General features: G+C 42.1%; 1 protein-coding gene across 1 annotated transcript; it reads right to left on the bottom strand.

The window, feature by feature from the left end:
• Window positions 1–27,661, bottom strand: MC1R (melanocortin 1 receptor). The gene is made up of 2 exons (XM_073659214.1): window positions 27,182–27,661; window positions 1–1,621 (listed from the first exon to the last, which is right to left on the bottom strand). The coding sequence occupies exon 2, from the start codon at window positions 1,607–1,609 to the stop codon at window positions 653–655; it is 957 nt and encodes a 318-aa protein (XP_073515315.1). The 5' UTR covers window positions 1,610–1,621; window positions 27,182–27,661; the 3' UTR covers window positions 1–652.

Raw genomic sequence — 27,661 nt, 5'->3', positions numbered from 1 at the left:
TTTTTGTGACCGTGTTTATTACGGTAATTAAAGACTTTTTATTACATGACATTTAATATTATATGATTGTCGCCTTTTCATTGAGGTGATTCAGATGGTCCCTCCCAATCCTAAAATATGATCAGACTGATCAACGGGCCACCCATAGTCTCACATTGCCAATGTTCATTTCGTATGTATATCTTAGTGACTGGCATCTTCTAGGGTAGAAGGAGTCTTAATTTCATAAATTTCTGTACAGATTGATGTCTCTGATTTGGCTGAGGTCCTTGATTGGGGTCAGACATTGACTTACAATTACCTATAGATGGCACCAGAGAGACAGTTTTTCCTTGGGGGAGGAGATCTAATTTGTATACTTTTCCCAGGGAGCATTGCCTTTCCCACACATCTCCAGATAGAGTACATTTCAAGAGTCGCAAAAAACTATAAAACGCCCAGAATTCAGGACCATGAGTGTTTCCACAGTAGTAACCTTATCTCCGTCCACACGTTCATTACGTCTTGGTGCTCGTCATATTTACCTGCAGTCTTTTTCTGACATATTTTTACCCCATACAAGTCAGTAGTACATTTTTGGGGGAAGGAGGGGACTTGGACAAGAAGTTCAGATGTTCTCTATGCTTCTGTCCCCCCCATCCCCCTTGTACCGTCACATGGAACAACACATCACAATGTCCTTCAGAGTTTTTCTCAGCTCCCGGCTTCGGAAAGCGTAGATAATAGGGTCAATAATAGAGTTAAATATCATAAGAACAAAGGTGATGTTGAAGTACTTGAAGTATTCACGGCAGAAGGGGTGCTTGGGACAAGACACAATTAGGGTGAGGTGAAGGAAAAAGGGTCCCCAGCATAGAAAGAAGATGCCAAGCAACATGGTCAAGGTGATGGCTCCTCGGAGTTTGGCAATGGCTTGATGAGGAGAGAATCCCCTTCGCACTCCTTTCTGTTGGGCCATGATGATCTGGGAATGTTTTCTCGCTAAAACGAACATGTGGATGTAGAGACCCAACATTAAGACCAACATGAAGATAAAAAACCCAATAAGACACAAAATGACGACATGGCTGTCCGAAAATACTATGAATGTGACACTACAAGCTATGCTGGCCAGCCAGACCCCAATAATGGCGCTGACCACCCTACGCTGGGTTATAATGCTATGGTATCTCAAAGCGTAGAAGATGGTGACGTAGCGGTCCACCGCAATAGCTCCGAGAAATGAGAGAGAAGTCACCAAGGAACAGAGGATCATGGTATCTAGAATGTTATCCATCATTTTGACCATGGGTTCATTATACTCAATGACGGCATAGCTGAGAAGGATCAGGATTAGGGTCTCCACCAGGTTGCTAATACTGACCAACATGTCTGACGCAGCCAGGCAGCATATGAAAAAGTACATCGGAGAGTGAAGGTTGTGATTTTTCGCTATAGCCACGACCACCAGGATGTTCTCCAGCAGGCTGAGGACACACAGGAATAAGAAGACCCCTTTAGGGACCTCAATATGAATGATGGTTGTTTCATTAGCCCTCACATCTGAGGTGCTTTGGAGAGTGACGTTTGAGATATTCGTGCATGATTGTAGAGCAGAAAATGGGGTCATAGTGATCTGCGCCTGGGGAAGAAAACAACATAATTTAGGTAGGACAGTCTCAAATGGGACCCCTCTTTTCACGTAAATACACAAGAAAACATCTCCAAAAGATCCCCTTTCCCCCTGCCTCCTCAGGTTTTTTTTATCATTTGCTTCCAGAATAGATGATAAATGTATGATTCTTGGGGGTCCGGCTGCTCAGACCACCAATAATATAAAAAAAGGTATCACAAGCCACTTATGTGAATGGAGCGGTAGTGAGCATGTGCGACTATGACTCCTAGTGAATGGAGAAGTGGTCACACATGCTCACTACCGCTCAATTCACATAGAGGTCGTGAGAACCCCTGTTATCTCATCATTCAGGCTTACATTGATATTTTTTTTCACCTATCCTGTGAAAAAGGAACGTATTTTGCTTTTCTTGGAGAACCCTTTTCACTGATTTTGTAATATTTCCTTTCTAGAGTCCTTTTGCATGGACCCCTATCAACAATATAGCAAATTAATCATGTCATTTACTTATTCATTTTATACACTAAAGGGACATGTGCACACGTTCAATATTTACATCAGATAAATTTCATTTTTTGCGTTCATTCTTGATGGGATTTTTTTCCCATTCATTTGAATGGTTGAAAAACGTTGCAAAAACTCTGAAAGAATTTACATGCTGCAGATTTGAAACGACCAAGGAAAAAATAAGCAGCATATGCATGAGATTTCACAAATGTCATTCACTTTGCTGGTATAGTAAAACATTACGGGTCTTTTTTCTTTTCAGAAAAAAAATGCAATGTGTGAACATATCCAAAGGGCAGGGGTATAACAATCATGGTCATAGAGGGGGCGACCACGATTGAGCCCATGCAGGAGAGGGTCTGCTGACACTAGCGACAATTGCACCTGGATGTGTGTCAGACACACATTCAGTTGAAATGTATTGTGGCGCAGAGACCTGCCGACTCCCTGCACTGCAATACACGCTGCTAACCAATCAGAGGCTGGCAGCAGACATAGGCTTACCAGCAAAAGGTGACGCATGGCAGTGACATCATGGCTGCCAATGTCAGCACACCGAAGTCAGCTCCTGGCTTCTGAGCCAGATATTAAGGGGGATGCTGCATGTCATAGGATCGGGGAAAGGTAAGAATAATCATGATCATGATCAAATGTGCTGGAGAAGAACAGTAGGGGCTCAGGATGGGGGGCAATGTACCAGTATGGGGCACATTATACTAGGAAGGGGCCCAGAATGAGGGGCATTGTACCAGGATGGGGGACATTAAACCAGGAAAGGGCCCAGGATGGGGGACATTGTTATAGGATGAAGCCGAGGATTGGGGGCATTATTACTGGAAGGGCCCAGGAAGGGGAACATCATTACCGAAAGGGGCCAGGATGAGACATCTGGAAGTTGCCTAGGATGGAGGACTTTATTATAGGAAGAGGCCGAGGATGGGGGACATTATTAAAAAAGGCCCAGGACGGGATATATTATTACATGATGGAGAACATTATACTAGTAAGGGGCCCAGGAAGGGGGACATTAATAAATAAAGGCCCAGGATGGGATATATTATTATATGATTGAGAACATTATACTAGGAAGGGACCCAGGATGGGGGACATTAATAAATGGCCCAGGACAGGCTATATTATTACACAATGAAGAACATTATACTACGAAGGGGCCCAGGAAGGGGGACATTAATAAATAAAGGCCCAGGATGGGATATGTTATTACATGATGGAGAACATTATACTAGGAAGGGGCCCAGGATGGGGGACATTAATAAATGGCCCAGGACGGGCTATATTATTACATAATGAAGAACATTACACTAGGAAGGGGCCCAGGATGGGGGACACTAATAAAGAGCCCAGGACGGGTTAAAATATTACACAGCCTTATACAGTGGGTACGGAAAGTATTCAGACCCCTTTAAATTTTTCACTCTTTGTTTCATTGCAGCCATGGGAATGATTGATGATATCAACTTCCTGTTTGTGGCACATTAGTATATGGGAGAGGGAAAACTTTTCCAGATGGGTGGTGACCATGGTGGCCATTTTGAAGTCAGCCATTTTGGATCTAACTTTATTTTTTTCAATGGGAAGAGGGTCATGTGACACATCAAACTTATTGAGAATTTTATAAGAAAAACAATGGTGTGCTTGGTTTTAACGTAACTTTATTCGTTCATGAGTTTTTTACAAGTTTATGACCACTTATAAAATGTGTTCAAAGTGCTGCCCATTGTGTTGGATTGTCAATGCAACCCTCTTCTCCCACTCTTGACACACTGATAGCAACACCGCAGAAGAAATGCTAGCACAGGCTTCCAGTATCCATTGTTTCAGCGTGATGTGCAGCGTGATGTGCAGCGTGATGTGCAGCGTGATGTGGAGCGTGATGTGGAGCGTGATGTGCAGCGTGATGTGCAGCGTGATGTGCAGAGTGATGTGCAGCGTGATGTGGAGCGTGATGTGGAGCGTGATGTGCAGCGTGATGTGCAGCGTGATGTGGAGCGTGATGTGCAGCGTGATGTGCAGCGTGATGTGGAGCGTGATGTGGAGCGTGATGTGCAGCGTGATGTGCAGCGTGATGTGCAGCGTGATGTGGAGCGTGATGTGGAGCGTGATGTGCAGCGTGATGTGCAGCGTGATGTGCAGCGTGATGTGGAGCGTGATGTGCAGCGTGATGTGGAGCATGATGTGGAGCGTGATGTGCAGCGTGATGTGCAGCGTGATGTGCAGCATGATGTGGAGCGTGATGTGCAGCGTGATGTGCAGTGTGATGTGCAGCGTGATGTGGAGCGTGATGTGGAGCGTGATGTGCAGCGTGATGTGCAGCGTGATGTGCAGCGTGATGTGCAGCGTGATGTGCGGCGTGATGTGGAGAGTGAGGTGCTCTTACCTGCGTCGTCGCTGAGTCCGTGTGCAGCACAAGTTCCCGGTACAGAGAACCTCACCGCATGTAAACTTATCCCATTCTGTTAGCTTCTTTGCTCTGATCTACTCTACCATATCCTGAAACATCCTGGAAACAGTCGACAAACTTTTCATCAGACACTCCCATAATAGCTTAACCTACATATTGAAGTGGGTGAGTTAGTTTTCTTTTTATTAGATTATTGTTCCGTTTTTGATGTAAAGACGGCATATCCCAGAATGCAAAGTGCACAGACACACGATCAAGCAGGGAAAGGTGGAAGATTGGAGATCTGAGAATGAAGCTCATTACAATGAGGCTACGTGCCCACAATGAGAATTTGGGGAGTTTTTGATGTTGCAGATTTTCTGCATCTATTAAGTAAATTAGGTTACTTGTGTTTTTGCATTGCGTTTTTTATGCATTTTTTTCCTGCAGATTTTCCGGATCTAATGCAATTCTATAGGAAAAATCTGTACATAAAACTCAGCGTACGCGCAAGAGAAATCAACATGTTGCGGATTTGAAACAGGCACCGCAGGTCAGTTTACACTGAGTAAAAAAAAAGCACAAAGGACAGGAGATTTCTCTAAATCCCATCCACTGTGCTGGAACTGTTAGATGCTGCTTTTTGACGAACCCAAATTACACAGTGTCAAAAGGTCACCAAAAACTCACTGTGTGTACACAGCCTTATACATTTGGTAAATTCTAAAAGGTTGATTTTTTTTCTCATTAAAGTACAATCTGCACCCCATCTTGACTGAAAAAAAAACAGAACTGTAGAAATTTTTGCAAATTTATTAAAAAAGAAAAACTGAAATATCACATGGTCATAAGTATTCAGACCCTTTGCTCAGACACTCATATTTATATCACATGCTGTCCATTTCCTTGTGATCCTCCTTGAGATGGTTCTACTCCCTCATTGGAGTCCAGCTGGGTTTAATTAAACTGATAGGACTTGATTTGGAAAGGCACACACCTGTCTATATAAGACCTCACAGCTCACAGTGCATGTCAGACCAAATGAGAATCATGAGCTCAAAGGAACTGCCCAAGGAGCTCAGAGACAGAATTGTGGCAAGGCACAGATCTGGCCAAGGTTATAAAAGAATTTCTGCATTACTCAAGGTTCCTAAGAGCACAGTGGCCTTCATAATCCTTAAATGAAGAATTTTGGGACCACCAGAAGTCTTCCTAGACCTGGCCATCCAGCCAAACTGAGCAATCGTGGGAGAAGAGCCTTGGTGAGAGAGGTAAAGAAGATCCCCAAGATCACTGTGGCTGAGCTCCAGAGATGCAGTAGGGAGATGGGAGAAAGTTCCACAAAGTCAACTATCACTGCAGCCCTCCACCAGTCGGGCCTTTATGGCAGAGTAGCCTGACGAAAGCCTCTCCTGAGTGCAAGACATTTGAAAGCCCGCATAGAGTTTGCTCAAAAACACATGAAGGACTCACAGACTATGAGAAATAAGATTCTCTGGTCTGATGAGACGAAGATAGAACTTTTTGGTGATAATTCTAAGTGGTATGTGTGGAGAAAACCAGGCACTGCTCATCACCTGCCCAATACAATCCCAACAGTGAAACATGGTGGTGGCAGCATCATGCTATGGGGGTGTTTTTCAGCTGCAGGGACAGGACGACTGGTTGCAATTGAAGGAAACATGAATGCGGCCAAGTACAGAGATATCCTGAATGAAAAACTCTTCCAGAATGCTCTGGACCTCAGACTTGGCCGAAGGTTCACCTTCCAACAAGACAATGACCCTAAGCATACAGCTAAAATAACAAAGGAGTGGCTTCAGAACAACTCTGTGATCATTCTTGACTGGCCCAGCCAGAGCCCTGACCCAAACCCAATTGAGCATGTCTGGAGAGACCTGAAAATGGCTGTCCACCAACGTGCACCATCCAACCTGACGGAACTTGAGAGGATCTGCAAGGAAGAATGGCAGAGGATCCCCGAATCCAGGTGTGAAAAACTTGTTGCATCATTCCCAAGAAGACTCATGGCTGTACTAGTTCAAAAGGGTGCTTCTACTCAATACTGAGCAAAGGGTCTGAATACTTATGACCATGTGATAGTTCAGTTTTTCTTTTTTAATGAATTTACAAGAAATTTCTACATTTCTGGGTTTTTTTTTCAGTGAAGATGGGGTGCAGAGTGTACTTTAATGAGAAAAAAATGAACTTTTTAGAATTTACCAAATGGCTGCAATGAAACAAAGAGTGAAAAATTTAAAGGGGTCTGAATACTTTCCGTACCCACTGTATAGGATGTAACTTAAGTTTCTAAGTAATGTAATGTATGTACACAGTGACAGCACCAGCAGAATAGTGAGTGCAGCTCTGGAGTATAATACAGGATGTAACTCAGGATCAGTACAAGATCAGTAATGTAATGTATGTACAAAGTGACTGCACCAGCAGAATAGTGAGTACAGCTCTGGAGTATAATACAGGTTGTAACTCAGGATCAGTACAGGATCAGTAATGTAATGTATGTACACAGTGACTGCACCAGCAGAATAGAGAGTGCAGCTCTGGGGTATAACACAGGATATAACTCAGGATCAGTAATGTAATGTACGTACACAGTGACTGCACCAGCAGAATAGTGAGTGCAGCTCTGGAGTATAATACAGGATGTAACTCAGGATCAGTAATGTAATGTATGTACACAGTGACTGCACCAGCAGAATAGTGAGTGCAGCTCTGGAGTATAATACAGGAGGTAACTCAGGATCAGTAATGTAATGTATGTACACAGTGACTGCACCAGCAGAATAGAGAGTGCAGCTTTGGAGTATAACACAGGATGTAACTCTGGATCAGTAATGTAATATACGTACACAGTGACTGCACCATCAGAATAGTGAGTGCAGCTCTGGAGTATAATACAGGAGGTAACTCAGGATCCGTAATGTAATGTACGGACACAGTGACTGCACCAGCAGAATAGTGAGTGCAGCTCTGGAGTATAACACAGGATGTAACTCAGGATCAGTAATGTACTGTATGTACACAGTGACTGCACCAGTAGAATAGTGAGTGCAGCTCTGCAGTATAATACAGGAGGTAACTCAGGTTCAGTACAGGATCAGTAATGTATGTACACAGTGACTGCACCAGCAGAATAGTGAGTGCAGCTCTGGAGTATAATACAGGATGTAACTCAGGATCAGTAATGTAATGTATGTACACAGTGACAGCACCAGTTGAATAGTGAGTGCAGCTCTGGGGTATAATACAGGAGGTAACTCAGGATCAGTAATGTAATGTATGTACACAGTGACTGCACCAGCAGAATAGAGAGTGCAGCTTTGGAGTATAACACAGGATGTAACTCAGGATCAGTAATGTAATGTACGTACACAGTGACTGCACCAGCAGAATAGTGAGTGCAGCTCTGGAGTATAACACAGGATGTAACTCAGGATCAGTAATGTAATGTATGTACACAGTGACTGCACCAGCAGAATAGTGAGTGCAGCTCTGGAGTATAATACAGGATGTAACTCAGGATCAGTAATGTAATGTACGTACACAGTGACAGCACCAGCAGAATAGTGAGTGCAGCTCTGGAGTATAACACAGGATGTAACTCAGGATCAGTAATGTACTGTATGTACACAGTGACTGCACCAGCAGAATAGTGAGTGCAGCTCTGGAGTATAATACAGGAGGTAACTCAGGATCAGTAATGTAATGTACGTACACAGTGACTGCACCAGCAGAATAGTGAGTGCAGCTCTGGAGTATAACACAGGATGTAACTCAGGATCAGTAATGTACTGTATGTACACAGTGACTGCACCAGCAGAATAGTGAGTGCAGCTCTGCAGTATAATACAGGAGGTAACTCAGGTTCAGTACAGGATCAGTAATGTATGTACACAGTGACTGCACCAGCAGAATAGTGAGTGCAGCTCTGGAGTATAATACAGGATGTAACTCAGGATCAGTAATGTAATGTATGTACACAGTGACTGCACCAGTTGAATAGTGAGTGCAGCTCTGGGGTATAATACAGGATGTAACTCAGTATCAGTGCAGGATAAGTAATGTAATGTAAGTACACATGGACTGCACCAGCAGAATAGTGAGTGCAACTCTGGAGTATAATACAGGATGTAACTCAGGATCAGTAATGTAATATATGTACACAGTGTCTGTACCAGCAAAATAGTGAGTGCAGCTCTGGGGTATAATACAGGATGTAACTCAGGATCAGTAATGTAATGTATGTACACAGTGACTCCACCAGCAGAATAGTGAGTGCAGCTCTGGAGTATAATACAGGATGTAACTCAGGATCAGTAATGTAATGTATGTACACAGTGACTGCACCAGCAGAATAGTGAGTGCAGCTCTGCAGTATAATACAAGATGTAACTCAGGATCAGTAATGTAATGTACGTACACAGTGACTGCACCAACAGAATAGTGAGTGCAGCTCTGGGGTATATTACAGGATGTAACTCAGGATCAGTAATGTAATGTACGTACACAGTGACTGCACCAGCAGAATAGTGAGTGCAGCTCTGGGATATAATACAGGATGTAACTCAGGATCAGTAATGTAATGTATGTACACAGTGACTCCACCAGCAGAATAGTGAGTGCAGCTCTGGAGTATAATACAGGATGTAACTCAGGATCAGTAATGTAATGTATGTACACAGTGACTGCACCAGCAGAATAGTGAGTGCAGCTCTGCAGTATAATACAGGATGTAACTCAGGATCAGTAATGTAATGTATGTACACAGTGACTGCACCAGCAGAATAGTGAGTACAGCTCTGGAGTATAATACAGGTTGTAACTCAGGATCAGTACAGGATCAGTAATGTAATGTATGTACACAGTGACTGCACCAGCAGAATAGAGAGTGCAGCTCTGGGGTATAACACAGGATATAACTCAGGATCAGTAATGTAATGTACGTACACAGTGACTGCACCAGCAGAATAGTGAGTGCAGCTCTGGAGTATAATACAGGATGTAACTCAGGATCAGTAATGTAATGTATGTACACAGTGACTGCACCAGCAGAATAGAGAGTGCAGCTTTGGAGTATAACACAGGATGTAACTCAGGATCAGTAATGTAATGTATGTGCACAGTGACTGCACCAGCAGAATAGTGAGTGCAGCTCTGGAGTATAACACAGGATGTAACTCAGGATCAGTAATGTAATGTACGTACACAGTGACTGCACCAGCAGAATAGTGAGTGCAGCTCTGGAGTATAACACAGGATGTAACTCAGGATCAGTAATGTACTGTATGTACACAGTGACTGCACCAGCAGAATAGAGAGTGCAGCTCTGCAGTATAATACAGGAGGTAACTCAGGTTCAGTACAGGATCAGTAATGTATGTACACAGTGACTGCACCAGCAGAATAGAGAGTGTAGCTTTGGAGTATAATACAGGATGTAACTCAGGATCAGTAATGTAATGTATGTACACAGTGACTGCACCAGCAGAATAGTGAGTGCAGCTCTGCAGTATAATACAGGATGTAACTCAGGATCAGTAATGTAATGTATGTACACAGTGACTGCACCAGCAGAATAGTGAGTACAGCTCTGGAGTATAATACAGGTTGTAACTCAGGATCAGTACAGGATCAGTAATGTAATGTATGTACACAGTGACTGCACCAGCAGAATAGTGAGTGCAGCTCTGGGGTATAACACAGGATATAACTCAGGATCAGTAATGTAATGTACGTAAACAGTGACTGCACCAGCAGAATAGTGAGTGCAGCTCTGGAGTATAATACAAGATGTAACTCAGGATCAGTAATGTAATGTATGTACACAGTGACTGCACCAGCAGAATAGAGAGTGCAGCTTTGGAGTATAACACAGGATGTAACTCAGGATCAGTAATGTAATGTACGTACACAGTGACTGCACCAGCAGAATAGTGAGTGCAGCTCTGGAGTATAACACAGGATGTAACTCAGGATCAGTAATGTAATGTACGTACACAGTGACTGCACCAGCAGAATAGTGAGTGCAGCTCTGGAGTATAACACAGGATGTAACTCAGGATCAGTAATGTACTGTATGTACACAGTGACTGCACCAGCAGAATAGTGAGTGCAGCTCTGCAGTATAATACAGGAGGTAACTCAGGTTCAGTACAGGATCAGTAATGTATGTACACAGCGACTGCACCAGCAGTATAGTGAGTGCAGCTCTGGAGTATAATACAGGATGTAACTCAGGATCAGTAATGTATGTACACAGTGACTGCACTAGCAGAATAGTGAGTGCAGCTCTGGAGTATAATACAGGATGTAACTCAGGATCAGTACTGTAATGTATGTACAGAGTGACTCCACCAGCAGAATAGTGATTGCAGCTCTGGAGTATAATACAGGATGTAACTCAGGATCAGTAATGTAATGTATGTACACAGTGACTGCACCAGCAGAATAGTGAGTGCAGCTCTGCAGTATAATACAGGATGTAACTCAGGATCAGTAATGTAATGTACATACACAGTGACTGCACCAGCAGAATAGTGAGTGCAGCTCTGGGGTATAATACAGGATGTAACTCAGGATCAGTAATGTAATCTACGTACACAGTGACTGCACCAGCAGAATAGTGAGTGCAGCTCTGGGATATAATACAGGATGTAACTCAGGATCAGTAATGTAATGTATGTACACAGGGACTGCACCAGCAGAATAGTGAGTGCAGATCTGGAGTATAATACAGGATGTAACTCAGGATCAGTAATGTAATGTATGCACAGAGTGACTCCACCAGCAGAATAGTGAGTGCAGCTCTGGAGTATAATACAGGATGTAACTCAGGATCAGTAATGTAATGTATGTACACAGTGACTGCACCAGCAGAATAGTGAGTGCAGCTCTGCAGTATAATACAGGATGTAACTCAGGATCAGTAATGTAATGTACGTACACAGTGACTGCACCAGCAGAATAGTGAGTGCAGCTCTGGGGTATAATACAGGATGTAACTCAGAATCAGTAATGTAATGTACGTACACAGTGACTGCACCAGCATAATAGTGAGTGCAGCTCTGGGATATAATACAGGATGTAACTCAGGATCAGTAATGTAATGTATGTACACAGTGACTCCACCAGCAGAATAGTGAGTGCAGCTCTGGAGTATAATACAGGATGTAACTCAGGATCAGTAATGTAATGTATGTACACAGTGACTGCACCAGCAGAATAGTGAGTGCAGCTCTGGGATATAATACAGGATGTAACTCAGGATCAGTAATGTAATGTATGTACACAGTGACTCCACCAGCAGAATAGTGAGTGCAGCTCTGGAGTATAATACAGGATGTAACTCAGGATCAGTAATGTAATTTATGTACACAGTGACTGCACCAGCAGAATAGTGAGTACAGCTCTGGAGTATAATACAGGTTGTAACTCAGGATCAGTACAGGATCAGTAATGTAATGTATGTACACAGTGACTGCACCAGCAGAATAGAGAGTGCAGCTCTGGGGTATAACACAGGATATAACTCAGGATCAGTAATGTAATGTACGTACACAGTGACTGCACCAGTAGAATAGTGAGTGCAGCTCTGCAGTATAATACAGGAGGTAACTCAGGTTCAGTACAGGATCAGTAATGTATGTACACAGTGACTGCACCAGCAGAATAGTGAGTGCAGCTCTGGAGTATAATACAGGATGTAACTCAGGATCTGTAATGTAATGTATGTACACAGTGACTGCACCAGTTGAATAGTGAGTGCAGCTCTGGGGTATAATACAGGATGTAACTCAGTATCTGTGTAGGATAAGTAATGTAATGTATGTACACAGTGACTGCACCAGCAGAATAGAGAGTGCAGCTCTGGGGTATAACACAGGATATAACTCAGGATCAGTAATGTAATGTACGTACACAGTGACTGCACCAGCAGAATAGTGAGTGCAGCTTTGCAGTATAATACAGGAGGTAACTCAGGTTCAGTACAGGATCAGTAATGTATGTACACAGTGACTGCACCAGCAGAATAGTGAGTGCAGCTCTGGAGTATAATACAGGATGTAACTCAGGATCTGTAATGTAATGTATGTACACAGTGACTGCACCAGCAGAATAGTGAGTGCAGCTCTGCAGTATAATACAGGATGTAAATCAGGATCAGTAATGTAATGTACGTACACAGTGACTGCACCAGCAGAATAGTGAGTGCAGCTCTGGGGTATAATACAGGATGTAACTCAGGATCAGTAATGTAATGTACGTACACAGTGACTGCACCAGCAGAATAGTGAGTGCAGCTCTGGGATATAATACAGGCTGTAACTCAGGATCAGTAATGTAATGTATGTACACAGTGACTCCACCAGCAGAATAGTGAGTGCAGCTCTGGAGTATAATACAGGATGTAACTCAGGATCAGTAATGTAATATATGTACACAGTGTCTATACCAGCAAAATAGTGAGTGCAGCTCTGGGGTATAATACAGGATGTAACTCAGGATCAGTAATGTAATGTATGTACACAGTGACTCCACCAGCAGAATAGTGAGTGCAGCTCTGGAGTATAATACAGGATGTAACTCAGGATCAGTAATGTAATGTATGTACACAGTGACTGCACCAGCAGAATAGTGAGTGCAGCTCTGCAGTATAATACAGGATGTAAATCAGGATCAGTAATGTAATGTACGTACACAGTGACTGCACCAGCAGAATAGTGAGTGCAGCTCTGGGGTATAATACAGGATGTAACTCAGGATCAGTAATGTATTGTACGTACACAGTGACTGCACCAGCAGAATAGTGAGTGCAGCTCTGGGATATAATACAGGATGTAACTCAGGATCAGTAATGTAATGTATGTACACAGTGACTCCACCAGCAGAATAGTGAGTGCAGCTCTGGAGTATAATACAGGATGTAACTCAGTATCAGTGCAGGATAAGTAATGTAATGTAAGTACACATGGACTGCACCAGCATTATAGTGAGTGCAACTCTGGAGTATAATACAGGATGTAACTCAGGATCAGTAATGTAATATATGTACACAGTGTCTGTACCAGCAAAATAGTGAGTGCAGCTCTGGGGTATAATACAGGATGTAACTCAGGATCAGGAATGTAATGTATGTACACAGTGACTCCACCAGCAGAATAGTGAGTGCAGCTCTGGAGTATAATACAGGATGTAACTCAGGATCAGTAATGTAATGTATGTACACAGTGACTGCACCAGCAGAATAGTGAGTGCAGCTCTGCAGTATAATACAAGATGTAACTCAGGATCAGTAATGTAATGTACGTACACAGTGACTGCACCAGCAGAATAGTGAGTGCAGCTCTGGGGTATATTAAAGGATGTAACTCAGGATCAGTAATGTAATGTACGTACACAGTGACTGCACCAGCAGAATAGTGAGTGCAGCTCTGGGATATAATACAGGATGTAACTCGGGATCAGTAATGTAATGTATGTACACAGTGACTCCACCAGCAGAATAGTGAGTGCAGCTCTGGAGTATAATACAGGATGTAACTCAGGATCAGTAATGTAATGTATGTACACAGTGACTGCACCAGCAGAATAGTGAGTGCAGCTCTGCAGTATAATACAGGATGTAACTCAGGATCAGTAATGTAATGTATGTACACAGTGACTGCACCAGCAGAATAGTGAGTACAGCTCTGGAGTATAATACAGGTTGTAACTCAGGATCAGTACAGGATCAGTAATGTAATGTATGTACACAGTGACTGCACCAGCAGAATAGAGAGTGCAGCTCTGGGGTATAACACAGGATATAACTCAGGATCAGTAATGTAATGTACGTACACAGTGACTGCACCAGCAGAATAGTGAGTGCAGCTCTGCAGTATAATACAGGAGGTAACTCAGGTTCAGTACAGGATCAGTAATGTATGTACACAGTGACTGCACCAGCAGAATAGTGAGTGCAGCTCTGGAGTATAATACAGGATGTAACTCAGGATCTGTAATGTAATGTATGTACACAGTGACTGCACCAGTTGAATAGTGAGTGCAGCTCTGGGGTATAATACAGGATGTAACTCAGTATCAGTGCAGGATAAGTAATGTAATGTAAGTACACAGGGACTGCACCAGCAGAATAGTGAGTGCAGATCTGGAGTATAATACAGGATGTAACTCAGGATCAGTAATGTATGTACACAGTGACTGCACCAGCAGAATAGTGAGTGCAGCTCTGGAGTATAATACAGGATGTAACTCAGGATCAGTAATGTAATGTATGTACAGAGTGACTCCACCAGCAGAATAGTGATTGCAGCTCTGGAGTATAATACAGGATGTAACTCAGGATCAGTAATGTAATGTATGTACACAGTGACTGCACCAGCAGAATAGTGAGTGCAGCTCTGCAGTATAATACAGGATGTAACTCAGGATCAGTAATGTAATGTACGTACACAGTGACTGCACCAGCAGAATAGTGAGTGCAACTCTGGGGTATAATGCAGGATGTAACTCAGGATCAGTAATGTAATGTACGTACACAGTGACTGCACCAGCAGAATAGTGAGTGCAGCTCTGGGATATAATACAGGATGTAACTCAGGATCAGTAATGTAATGTAATGTATGTACACAGTGACTGCACCAGTTGAATAGTGAGTGCAGCTCTGGGGTATAATACAGGATGTAACTCAGTATCAGTGCAGGATCAGTAATGTAATGTAAGTACACAGGGACTGCACCAGCAGAATAGTGAGTGCAGATTTGGAGTATAATACAGGATGTAACTCAGGATCAGTAATGTATGTACACAGTGACTGCACCAGCAGAATAGTGAGTGCAGCTCTGGAGTATAATACAGGATGTAACTCAGGATCAGTCATGTAATGTATGCACAGAGTGACTCCACCAGCAGAATAGTGAGTGCAGCTCTGGAGTATAATACAGGATGTAACTCAGGATCAGTAATGTAATATATGTACACAGTGACTGCACCAGCAGAATAGTGAGTGTAGCTCTGCAGTATAATACAGGATGTAACTCAGGATCAGTAATGTAATGTACGTACACAGTGACTGCACCAGCAGAATAGTGAGTGCAGCTCTGGGGTATAATACAGGATGTAACTCAGGATCAGTAATGTAATGTACGTACACAGTGACTGCACCAGCATAATAGTGAGTGCAGCTCTGGGATATAATACAGGATGTAACTCAGGATCAGTAATGTAATGTATGTACACAGTGACTGCACCAGCAGAATAGTGAGTGCAGCTCTGCAGTATAATACAGGATGTAACTCAGGATCAGTAATGTAATGTATGTACACAGTGACTGCACCAGCAGAATAGTGAGTACAGCTCTGGAGTATAATACAGGTTGTAACTCAGGATCAGTACAGGATCAGTAATGTAATGTATGTACACAGTGACTGCACCAGCAGAATAGAGAGTGCAGCTCTGGGGTATAACACAGGATATAACTCAGGATCAGTAATGTAATGTACGTACACAGTGACTGCACCAGCAGAATAGTGAGTGCAGCTCTGCAGTATAATACAGGAGGTAACTCAGGTTCAGTACAGGATCAGTAATGTATGTACACAGTGACTGCACCAGCAGAATAGTGAGTGCAGCTCTGGAGTATAATACAGGATGTAACTCAGGATCTGTAATGTAATGTATGTACACAGTGACTGCACCAGTTGAATAGTGAGTGCAGCTCTGGGGTATAATACAGGATGTAACTCAGTATCAGTGTAGGATAAGTAATGTAATGTAAGTACACATGGACTGCACCAGCAGAATAGTGAGTGCAGCTCTGGAGTATAATCCAGGATGTAACTCAGGATCAGTAATGTAATATATGTACACAGTGTCTGTACCAGCAAAATAGTGAGTGCAGCTCTGGGGTATTTTACAGGATGTAACTCAGGATCAGTAATGTAATGTATGTACACAGTGACTCCACCAGCAGAATAGTGAGTGCAGCTCTGGAGTATAACACAGGATGTAACTCAGGATCAGTAATGTAATGTATGTACACAGTGACTGCACCAGCAGAATAGTGAGTGCAGCTCTGGAGTATAATACAGGATGTAGCTCAGGATCAGTAATGTAATGTACGTACACAGTGACTGCACCAGCAGAATAGTGAGTGCAGCTCTGGAGTATAACACAGGATGTAACTCAGGATCAGTAATGTACTGTATGTACACAGTGACTGCACCAGCAGAATAGTGAGTGCAGCTCTGGAGTATAATACAGGAGGTAACTCAGGATCAGTAATGTAATGTACGTACACAGTGACTGCACCAGCAGAATAGTGAGTGCAGCTCTGGAGTATAACACAGGATGTAACTCAGGATCAGTAATGTACTGTATGTACACAGTGACTGCACCAGCAGAATAGTGAGTGCAGCTCTGCAGTATAATACAGGAGGTAACTCAGGTTCAGTACAGGATCAGTAATGTATGTACACAGTGACTGCACCAGAAGAATAGTGAGTGCAGCTCTGGAGTATAATACAGGATGTAACTCAGGATCAGTAATGTAATGTATGTACACAGTGACTGCACCAGTTGAATAGTGAGTGCAGCTCTGGGGTATAATACAGGATGTAACTCAGTATCAGTGCAGGATAAGTAATGTAATGTAAGTACACATGGACTGCACCAGCAGTATAGTGAGTGCAACTCTGGAGTATAATACAGGATGTAACTCAGGATCAGTAATGTAATATATGTACACAGTGTCTGTACCAGCAAAATAGTGAGTGCAGCTCTGGGGTATAATACAGGATGTAACTCAGGATCAGTAATGTAATGTATGTACACAGTGACTCCACCAGCAGAATAGTGAGTGCAGCTCTGGAGTATAATACAGGATGTAACTCAGGATCAGTAATGTAATGTATGTACACAGTGACTGCACCAGCAGAATAGTGAGTGCAGCTCTGCAGTATAATACAAGATGTAACTCAGGATCAGTAATGTAATGTACGTACACAGTGACTGCACCAGCAGAATAGTGAGTGCAGCTCTGGGGTATATTACAGGATGTAACTCAGGATCAGTAATGTAATGTACGTACACAGTGACTGCACCAGCAGAATAGTGAGTGCAGCTCTGGGATATAATACAGGATGTAACTCAGGATCAGTAATGTAATGTATATACACAGTGACTCCACCAGCAGAATAGTGAGTGCAGCTCTGGAGTATAATACAGGATGTAACTCAGGATCAGTAATGTAATGTATGTACACAGTGACTGCACCAGCAGAATAGTGAGTGCAGCTCTGCAGTATAATACAGGATGTAACTCAGGATCAGTAATGTAATGTATGTACACAGTGACTGCACCAGCAGAATAGTGAGTACAGCTCTGGAGTATAATACAGGTTGTAACTCAGGATCAGTACAGGATCAGTAATGTAATGTATGTACACAGTGACTGCACCAGCAGAATAGAGAGTGCAGCTCTGGGGTATAACACAGGATATAACTCAGGATCAGTAATGTAATGTACGTACACAGTGACTGCACCAGCAGAATAGTGAGTGCAGCTCTGGAGTATAATACAGGATGTAACTCAGGATCAGTAATGTAATGTATGTACACAGTGACTGCACCAGCAGAATAGAGAGTGCAGCTTTGGAGTATAACACAGGATGTAACTCAGGATCGGTAATGTAATGTACGTACACAGTGACTGCACCAGCAGAATAGTGAGGGCAGCTCTGGAGTATAACACAGGATGTAACTCAGGATCAGTAATGTAATGTACGTACACAGTGACTGCACCAGCAGAATAGTGAGTGCAGCTCTGGAGTATAACACAGGATGTAACTCAGGATCAGTAACGTACTGTATGTACACAGTGACTGCACCAGCAGAATAGAGAGTGCAGCTCTGCAGTATAATACAGGAGGTAACTCAGGTTCAGTACAGGATCAGTAATGTATGTACACAGTGACTGCACCAGCAGAATAGAGAGTGCAGCTTTGGAGTATAACACAGGATGTAACTCAGGATCAGTAATGTAATGTACGTACACAGTGACTGCACCAGCAGAATAGTGAGTGCAGCTCTGGAGTATAATACAGGAGGTAACTCAGGTTCAGTACAGGATCAGTAATGTATGTACACAGTGACTGCACCAGCAGAATAGTGAGTGCAGCTCTGGAGTATAATACAGGAGGTAACTCAGGATCAGTAATGTAATGTACGTACACAGTGACTGCACCAGCAGAATAGTGAGTGCAGCTCTGGAGTATAATACAGGAGGTAACTCAGGATCAGTAATGTAATGTACGTACACAGTGACTGCACCAGCAGAATAGTGAGTGCAGCTCTGGAGTATAACACAGGATGTAACTCAGGATCAGTAATGTACTGTATGTACACAGTGACTGCACCATCAGAATAGTGAGTGCAGCTCTGCAGTATAATACAGGAGGTAACTCAGGTTCAGTACAGGATCAGTAATGTATGTACACAGTGACTGCACCAGCAGAATAGTGAGTGCAGCTCTGGAGTATAATACAGGATGTAACTCAGTATCAGTGCAGGATAAGTAATGTAATGTAAGTACACATGGACTGCACCAGCAGAATAGTGAGTGCAGCTCTGGAGTATAATACAGGATGTAACTCAGGATCAGTAATGTAATGTATGTACACAGTGACTCCACCAGCAGAATAGTGAGTGCAGCTCTGGAGTATAACACAGGATGTAACTCAGGATCAGTTATGTACTGTATGTACACAGTGACTGCACCAGCAGAATAGAGAGTGCAGCTCTGCAGTATAATACAGGAGGTAACTCAGGTTCAGTACAGGATCAGTAATGTATGTACACAGTGACTGCACCAGCAGAATAGTGAGTGCAGCTCTGGAGTATAATACAGGATGTAACTCAGGATCAGTAATGTAATGTATGTACACAGTGACTGCACCAGTTGAATAGTGAGTGCAGCTCTGGGGTATAGTACAGGATGTAACTCAGTATCAGTGCAGGATAAGTAATATAATGTAAGTACACAGTGACTGCACCAGCAGAATAGTGAGTGCAGCTCTGGAGTATAATACAGGATGTAACTCAGGATCAGTAATGTAATATATGTACACAGTGTCTGTACCAGCAAAATAGTGAGTGCAGCTCTGGGGTATAATACATGATGTAACTCAGGATCAGTAATGTAATGTATGTACACAGTGACTCCACCAGCAGAATAGTGAGTGCAGCTCTGGAGTATAATACAGGATGTAACTCAGGATCAGTAATGTAATGTATGTACACAGTGACTGCACCAGCAGAATAGTGAGTGCAGCTCTGCGGTATAATACAGGATGTAACTCAGGATCAGTAATGTAATGTATGTACACAGTGACTGCACCAGTAGAATAGTGAGTGCAGCTCTGGGGTATAATACAGGATGTAACTCTTGATCAGTAATGTAATGTACGTACACAGTGACTGCACCAGCAGAATAGTGAGTGCAGCTCTGGGATATAATACAGGATGTAACTCAGGATCAGTAATGTAATGTATGTACACAGTGACTGCACCAGTTGAATAGTGAGTGCAGCTCTGGGGTATAATACAGGATGTAACTCAGTATCAGTGCAGGATAAGTAATATAATTTAAGTGCACAGGGACTGCACCAGCAGAATAGTGAGTGCAGTTCTGGAGTATAATACAGGATGTAACTCAGGATCAGTAATGTAATCTATGTGCACAGTGTCTGCACCAGCAGAATAGTGAGTGCAGCTCTGGGATATAATACAGGATGTAACTCAGGATCAGTAATGTAATGTATGTACACAGTGACTCCACCAGCAGAATAGTGAGTGCAGCTCTGGAGTATAATACAGGATGTAACTCAGGATCAGTAATGTAATGTATGTACACAGTGACTGCACCAGCAGAATAGTGAGTGCAGCTCTGGAGTATAATACAGGATGTAACTCAGGATCAGTGATGTAATGTACGTACACAGTGACTGCACCAGCAGAATAGTGAGTGCAGCTCTGCAGTATAATACAGGATGTAACTCAGGATCAGTAATGTAATGTACATGTACACAGTGACTGCACCAGCAGAATAGTGAGTGCAGCTCTGGAGTATAATACAGGAGGTAACTCAGGATCAGTACAGGATCAGTAATGTATATACACAGTGACTGCACCAGCAGAATAGTGAGTGCAGCTCTGGAGTATAATACAGGATGTAACTCCGGATCAGTAATGTAATATACGTACACAGTGACTGCACCATCAGAATAGTGAGTGCATGGTGTCTTACAGAACCCACTCCATTACTAACCCCTGGACACTATGTCAGCTGCCAATAAAAAACTGACATTAACCCCAACCCTATTACCCCACTCACCACCGCTCCAGGGCAAGTGGGAAGAGCGGAGGCTAAGAGGCAGATTTGGCGCATCTTATGGATGCGCTATTTCTGGGGTGGCTGAGAGCTGATGTTTTTAGTCTAGTAGGGGGCTAATATCCATGGCCTCTTCCTAGGCTATAAACATCAGCCCCCAGCTGTCCGCTTTCCCTCTAATGGTTAATAAAATTTCAGGTGATTCCACCCCATTATTTTCAGAAATCTATTAATTTATTAATTAAATACATGTACAGTAAGCTACACAGTCAGTGTACTAATTCTATATGTCACTGACATCTTTATATCTATTATATGTACAGTACAGACCAAAAGTTTGGACACACCTTCTCATTTAAAGATTTTTCTGTATTTTCATGACTTTGAAAATTGTACATTCACACTGAAGGCATCAAAACTATGAATTAACACATGTGGAATTATATACTTAACAAAAAAGTGTGAAACAACTGAAAATATGTCTTATATTCTAGGTTCTTCAAAGTAGCCACGGGGCATTATCATGCATGAAATGATCTCGATGGTCGACATGGATGGAGTGGAGGATGGCTGGTTGATGGACACCCCATGCAAACACGGCTACGGCGCTAACAAGGAGGAGGTGGAGTAATGTTTTGGGCTGGAATCATGGGGAGAGAGATTGTCGGCCCTTTTAGGATCCCTGAAGGGGTAAAGATGGACTCCATAATGTATGTTGAGTTTCTCAAACAGCACTTCCTTCCATGGTTCAAGAAGAAGAACCGTGTATTCCGCAGCAAGATCATTTTCATGCATGATAATGCCCAGTCTCATGCTGCACATAACACATCTGCATCTCTGGCTGCTATGGGCATAAAAGGGGACAAACTTATGGTGTGACCCCCATGCTCCCCTGACCTCAACCCCATTGAGAACCTCTGGAGCATCATCAAAAGGAGTGTCTATGATGGCGGGAGGCAGTTCACATCTAAGCAACAGCTCTGAGAGGGTATTCTGTCCTCATGCAAAACAATTGAAGCAGAAACCATCCAAAACCTGACAAATTCAATGGACGAGAGAGTTCAGAAGCTCCTTTCGAACAAGGGGTCCTATGTGCAAATGTAACATCACCTAGAATAAAGTTTTGAGTTGAAAACTGTTTGATTTCAGTTTGTAATAACCTGCTAATGCTTATAATTTCAAAAATGACCATTTTTTTGGTCTTTATTAAAATGAAAAGGTTGAAAACTCTGCTGTGCATAATAATTTGGAACATGCATTTTGAGTGCAGTTTGAGTTTTTTATTTTTTTTAAAAATATACTGTTATCATAGGCAATTTGTACAAAACCTTTCAGTTGTACTCTAATAGTTATTTGACTGGAAAATTTCAATGACTGCAATTCATATAGGTAATTTGGGAAAATCTGAGAAAATATTATTTGCATAATAATTTGGAACACAGTGTATATCTAATCTATCTGTTCTATTCTGACTTTTTACGCTGTGATTTTACTGTACGCAGCTGATGAAATGTCGGGTTTTCTATGAGATGGATGAGTAAAAATTGGACTGCACTCGGACCTTGCAATTTTTTTTTTCACACCCATGGAATTATATAAAAATATGGGCAACATAGCACAGAATAATGGTCCTGTTCTTCTGGAAGCTTCATCAACTTTTTGCAACATTGTATCCAGTGGATATATTAGAGCTCATACCCATCTGCGAGGAAAATGGACAAGTGCAATCTGATAAAAAATTGCATTGCACTCTGACCAATGTTATTAAATGGATTACAGCTCAACTGTAGTGGACATGGGATTTGTATAAATCCCATCCACTATGCTGTAACATTTGGCAGCTGCGGCCGCTGCGGATTGCACGCAGCGCACTTGCGCTGCTTCCAATTCGCAGTGAACACTGATCGTGTGCACATACCCTTGTACTTACCATTACACCCATTCCATTGAAGCCCATGTCACCTGCAATAAAAATAAAATGAAGCAACCTCATCCTCACCTCTCTGACGTGAAGAAAATAATCCATTTGTCCCGCGACGGGTCTAGATAGCAGGCTGCATTGTTGCTTGATGCGACTATACAGCCTGCCATCCTGCAGAGCCACTAAGCTGCACATGCTTGCGCACCTCAGTGACTCGCAGTGACGTGATAAAGGTGAGCAGGGTTCATATCCAATGAACTCCGTTCACCTCACTGATGTTGCTATGAGCATGAGAAAGTTCTCATGGTCGCGGGGCCGGCAGAAAGGTCATCGGAGTTAATATCCAATGAACTCCGATCATCTCAATGACATCAGCGCATGTGCAGTGAGAACTTTCTCATGCTCGCAGTGACGTCAGCGATGTGAACCGAGTTCATTGGATATGAACCCAGCTCAACTTTATCACGTCACAGTGAGTCACTGAGGTGCGCAAGCATGCGCAGCTCAGTGTCTCTACAAGATGGCAGGCAGTATAGTCGCATCAAGCAACAATGTAGCCTGCCATCTAGATGTAGCAGAGCTAGACCCGTCACGGGTATGTATGTATGTATTATTTTCTTCATGTCGGAGAGGTGAGGATGAGGTTGCTTTATTATCTTATTCTTTATTGCAGGTGACATGGGCTTCAATTGAATGGGCTTAATGGTAAGTATAAGACCTTTGATTAAATTTAGATTTATTAAAGGAGTCTGTGTGTTTATTTCAAATAAATTATTTTATTCTGGGTGTTGGAGTTTTATTGCACTATTTGACTAAGGGGTTAGTAATGGGGGCGTCTTATAGACGCCTCTCCATTACTATCCCCTGGACTTGATGTCAGCTGCCAATTAAAAGCTGACATCAACCCCAAACCTATTACCTCACTTGCCACGGCACCAGGGCAAGTGGGAAGAGCGGAGGCTAAGCACCAGAATTGGCGCATCTTATGGATGCGCCCTTTCTGGGGTGGCTGAGAGCTGATGTTTGTAGTCTGGGAAGGGGCCAATATCCTTGGCCCCTTCCTAGGCTATTAATATCAGCCCGCAGCTGTCTGTCTAGCCTTTGCTGGTTGTTAAAATAGGGGGACCCCACGTCAATTTTTTTGGGGGGGGTTCCTCATTTTAATAACCAGTAAAGCTAAGTATACAGCTGAGGTCTGATATTAGTAGCCTGGGAACCTCCATGGCTATTACATCTTTCCCAGGCTACAAATATCAGCCCACAGCTGTCTGCTTTCCCTCTGCTGGTTATAAAAATTTAGGGGGACCCCAAGCCATTTTTTATTAAAAAGTCTTTAATGTAATAATAAATGACATGTACAGTAAGCAACACAAGCAAAGCACTGAACATATATCTCAATTTCCTTGGAAAACCATGCGTAAATTCCATAGAGAATTCTTCTATGTAAAAGCCCATGTTAAAATTGCATTGCAATCGGATCGTATACGCATGACAATCGGATGTAAATTGGATGGTAGGTGTGGAAAATTGAATGTTCTCCCATGAAAATCGCATGACACTCGTCCATTTTTTCGGTCCAGATATTGGAGCTTTTTTTCACACATATGGGTATGAGCCCTTATTATAAATTCTGGACTACCATTCATATAGGTAGGAATAGTACTTCTCGCAATTTTACACTGCTTTCTTATAGAGACCTTTATGGTTGCATTTCAGCACAGCTTGCAATATTAATAATAGCACTGAATAAAATATAATTGCATATGGAAGATGGAAGTGGTGTTTTTCTTTGTTTACTTTTTTCCCATAGGCTTCTGTATAGGAAAAAAGTGCATGCATACATCTTTTCCAATACAAATATAAATATATATATATATATATATATATATATATATATATATATATGAGTTTTTCCTTTTTAAGCTTTATTCACACATCAGTAATTTTGATCAGTATTTCATCAGTGTTTGTATGCCAAGACCAGGAGTGTCTCCAAAACACAGAACAGGGGTCGATCTTTCAATTAAAGTTTTTCTCTCTAAGTTCCACTCCTGGTTTTGGTATACAAACACTGATGCAAAATACATCTTTCCATGGGATAGGTAATAATAACCACAGAATAGATCATTTGTTTCTGATTTGTGGCAATTGATCCTTGAAACCTCACCGATGCCAAAATTGGTGCTTTGAAATGTCCCATCGTAAAGGTGCGGTGGCCAAAAAATTTTTAGTAAAGCGCTCAATTTTTTTACGGACGTCCGATAGAGTATGATGGACAAGTATGAGTAGCCATTGCTCCTTTCCAACAGGGCAAGTTACTACCTATCCTGTGGATGTTAGGAATAACCATTGAAGGCTACATTTTTTGCAGCGTTTTAGATGCATTTATATTTCTTTTTTTCTGATGTGACTTTAAAACTTCTCAGTTTTTTAGCACTTGTGTTTTTTTTGTTGTTGCATTTTTACAATTACAAGTCAATTGATTCATACATCATGTGGTTTCTAGCTTCCTCCAAGAATTACATGATTTTGTAATATCAAAAATGCATCCAAATTGACACCAAAAATTGCATTAAGTAAAAAAAAAAACACAAACTTGCATAAAACTTTGCATAATTTGCAGTGACTTTGAAAAGCAGCTACAGACACATGAAACCAAGTAAAGTAAAAAAAAAAGATGACACTGAAAAAATATAGCATTTAATATTTTCCTATTAAGTCTCATAATTTTTGCATGTATACAGCTATCCTAACACGCGCAATACCTTTACTGGAGATATCCACACATGCACGTAGCTATTTATTTACAATATTACTAAACGTTTCATGCCCCCAAGGTCTCGGTTAAGGAGGTAAATGGGCTAAGAGGAAGATTTGCAAGCAGGTTGTTCATGCCGCATGGACATGGTTACCAATTGTGGTTTACAATCCGATCCTTACTGCATATAAAATATTATTTTATTATATAACAGAACAGTTTTGTCACCAATTACTCTACTTTCTGTGGGGACATCACAAAAATTTCATATGTGCAGGACACACAAAACAATGTATACATATATTCAAGATTATGAGAAAAGTGAGCTCATTGTGGTATCTCATGGCATTTTAGAATGTGTCATCCTACCAGATCCGCCATAAATCAGACTGATAATTCCATATATTTTCCCTTCAATCACATATGTTAACAGGAATTTAGCTGCAGAACTTCTTTCTGGTTTCCATCCTGTTGATTGATACCATGAATGATTGCAACTTCTTCAACATTTTGGCTCCAAGTTTCCCTCGATTAGATGGTATAATGACCATTTCCATTGGTAATAATAAAGCTCATTACAAGAGATGAATGATGCTCTTTCTATAGTGTGGTGTACTGCATGTTCAGGTGACCCTATAACCTATATGGATCCAGTGTGTACGTGTGTCTTGTTAATGCTGTAATCACATATACAGTTTTAGGACCTAAATAGTGATGAGCGAGTATGTTCTGTTAACCCTTTTGGCGAGCATGCTCGGGTGCTCGCCGAGTATCTTCAGCGTGCTCGGCCGTTATGTTTTAGTCACTCCGTGCGCATGATTTGCGACTGTTTGACAGCTTTAATACATGTGAGGAATGCCTAAGAAACAGGAATGCCTAAGAATGCTCGCTCATCACTAGACCTAAACCCAGAATAGGATCCAGATGGAAGAGAACGCATCAGCTCTTCTTTTATATTTTTAATTCCTTATAAATTAATTTCTGGATTTGGTGCTAAAATTTGCACCCAAAATTGCCAATTAATTCACTAAATGGATGTACATTCCCCAAACATTAGATCACAAAGTACTCTATCCTGTTATGATTGGGTACAAATAGCGTAGAAGAACCCACTTATAAAGGAAATAGTGTTGTATTATTGGTCTCAACCCAATACTAATGCACAGCCGACTGGGATATATTAATAAAAATCGGTACACAGGAAAGTGATGAAGGTACCCATTGCAACCAGAAAGGTTGCTGCTATCATGTTCCAGTAGGCAGCTGAAAAATGAGAGCAGGAAAGTAGTAATTCTGGGCAATTGCTCCATTGTTCCTTTCTTCTATTTTTGATAAACCTCCTGCTTCCTATTCCAAAGTAAATGAGATGGTTGCATTACACCAATGTTATGTTAGATGGTCCCCCCCATTGAGTATTATCTTCATGATCTATAGATGACCTCATTTATCTTCATGATCTATAGATGACCTCATTTATCTTCATGATCTATAGATGACCTCATTACTTACCTCACTTCATCAGAAACCTGTAAGTCTGTGAAAAATTCATCAAAACCAACTAAGTCCCATTACCTTGTACGTGATGGAAAATGCCTTGGCAATAAACCAGTGTCAGTGTCTCCTTCTTCCACTCTCGCTTAAGGCTGGTGGGGATCAACGTTTTTAGTTCTTTTGGTTCCCCTTGTACATTTTGACTCCCTGTCAATCACAACAGTTTTTATAGTTCTGCTTTGTGGGTAGTCGTTTGTGCGCCGGGCAGTTTCCCACTGTGCTTCTGACATACCAGGCTGATATCCTTCTGCTTGGGTAGACTCACAGTAGATGAAGTCTCCAACCTTCTCCCGTTGACGGCAGGTCGAGATGGAGGAGCACTCAGTTCCCCCAGCTGGACTCATTCACTTCTCGTACCTTATGGTTCCCTCTGTTCGTGATAAATTATTCTGCACTGTATAACACCGGGAAAGATCTATTTCTTCGGATGAGATAAGGACAAAGAATGCATCTCTATATCCGTGCAGAGTCTTTAAAAGGCATCTTCTGAGCCCCTCCTAG

This window comes from Phyllobates terribilis, unplaced genomic scaffold, assembly GCF_046119375.1.
Source record: "Phyllobates terribilis strain yellow unplaced genomic scaffold, ASM4611937v1 Scaffold_13__5_contigs__length_258822181, whole genome shotgun sequence".
In the NCBI taxonomy this organism is placed as follows: domain Eukaryota; kingdom Metazoa; phylum Chordata; class Amphibia; order Anura; family Dendrobatidae; genus Phyllobates; species Phyllobates terribilis.
This window is presented reverse-complemented; position numbering and strand designations above follow the sequence as displayed.

Bases quoted from the DNA above. Each gene is read 5' to 3' on its own strand.
- MC1R (XM_073659214.1), bottom strand. From the start codon at position 1,609: ATGACCCCATTTTCTGCTCTACAATCATGCACGAATATCTCAAACGTC.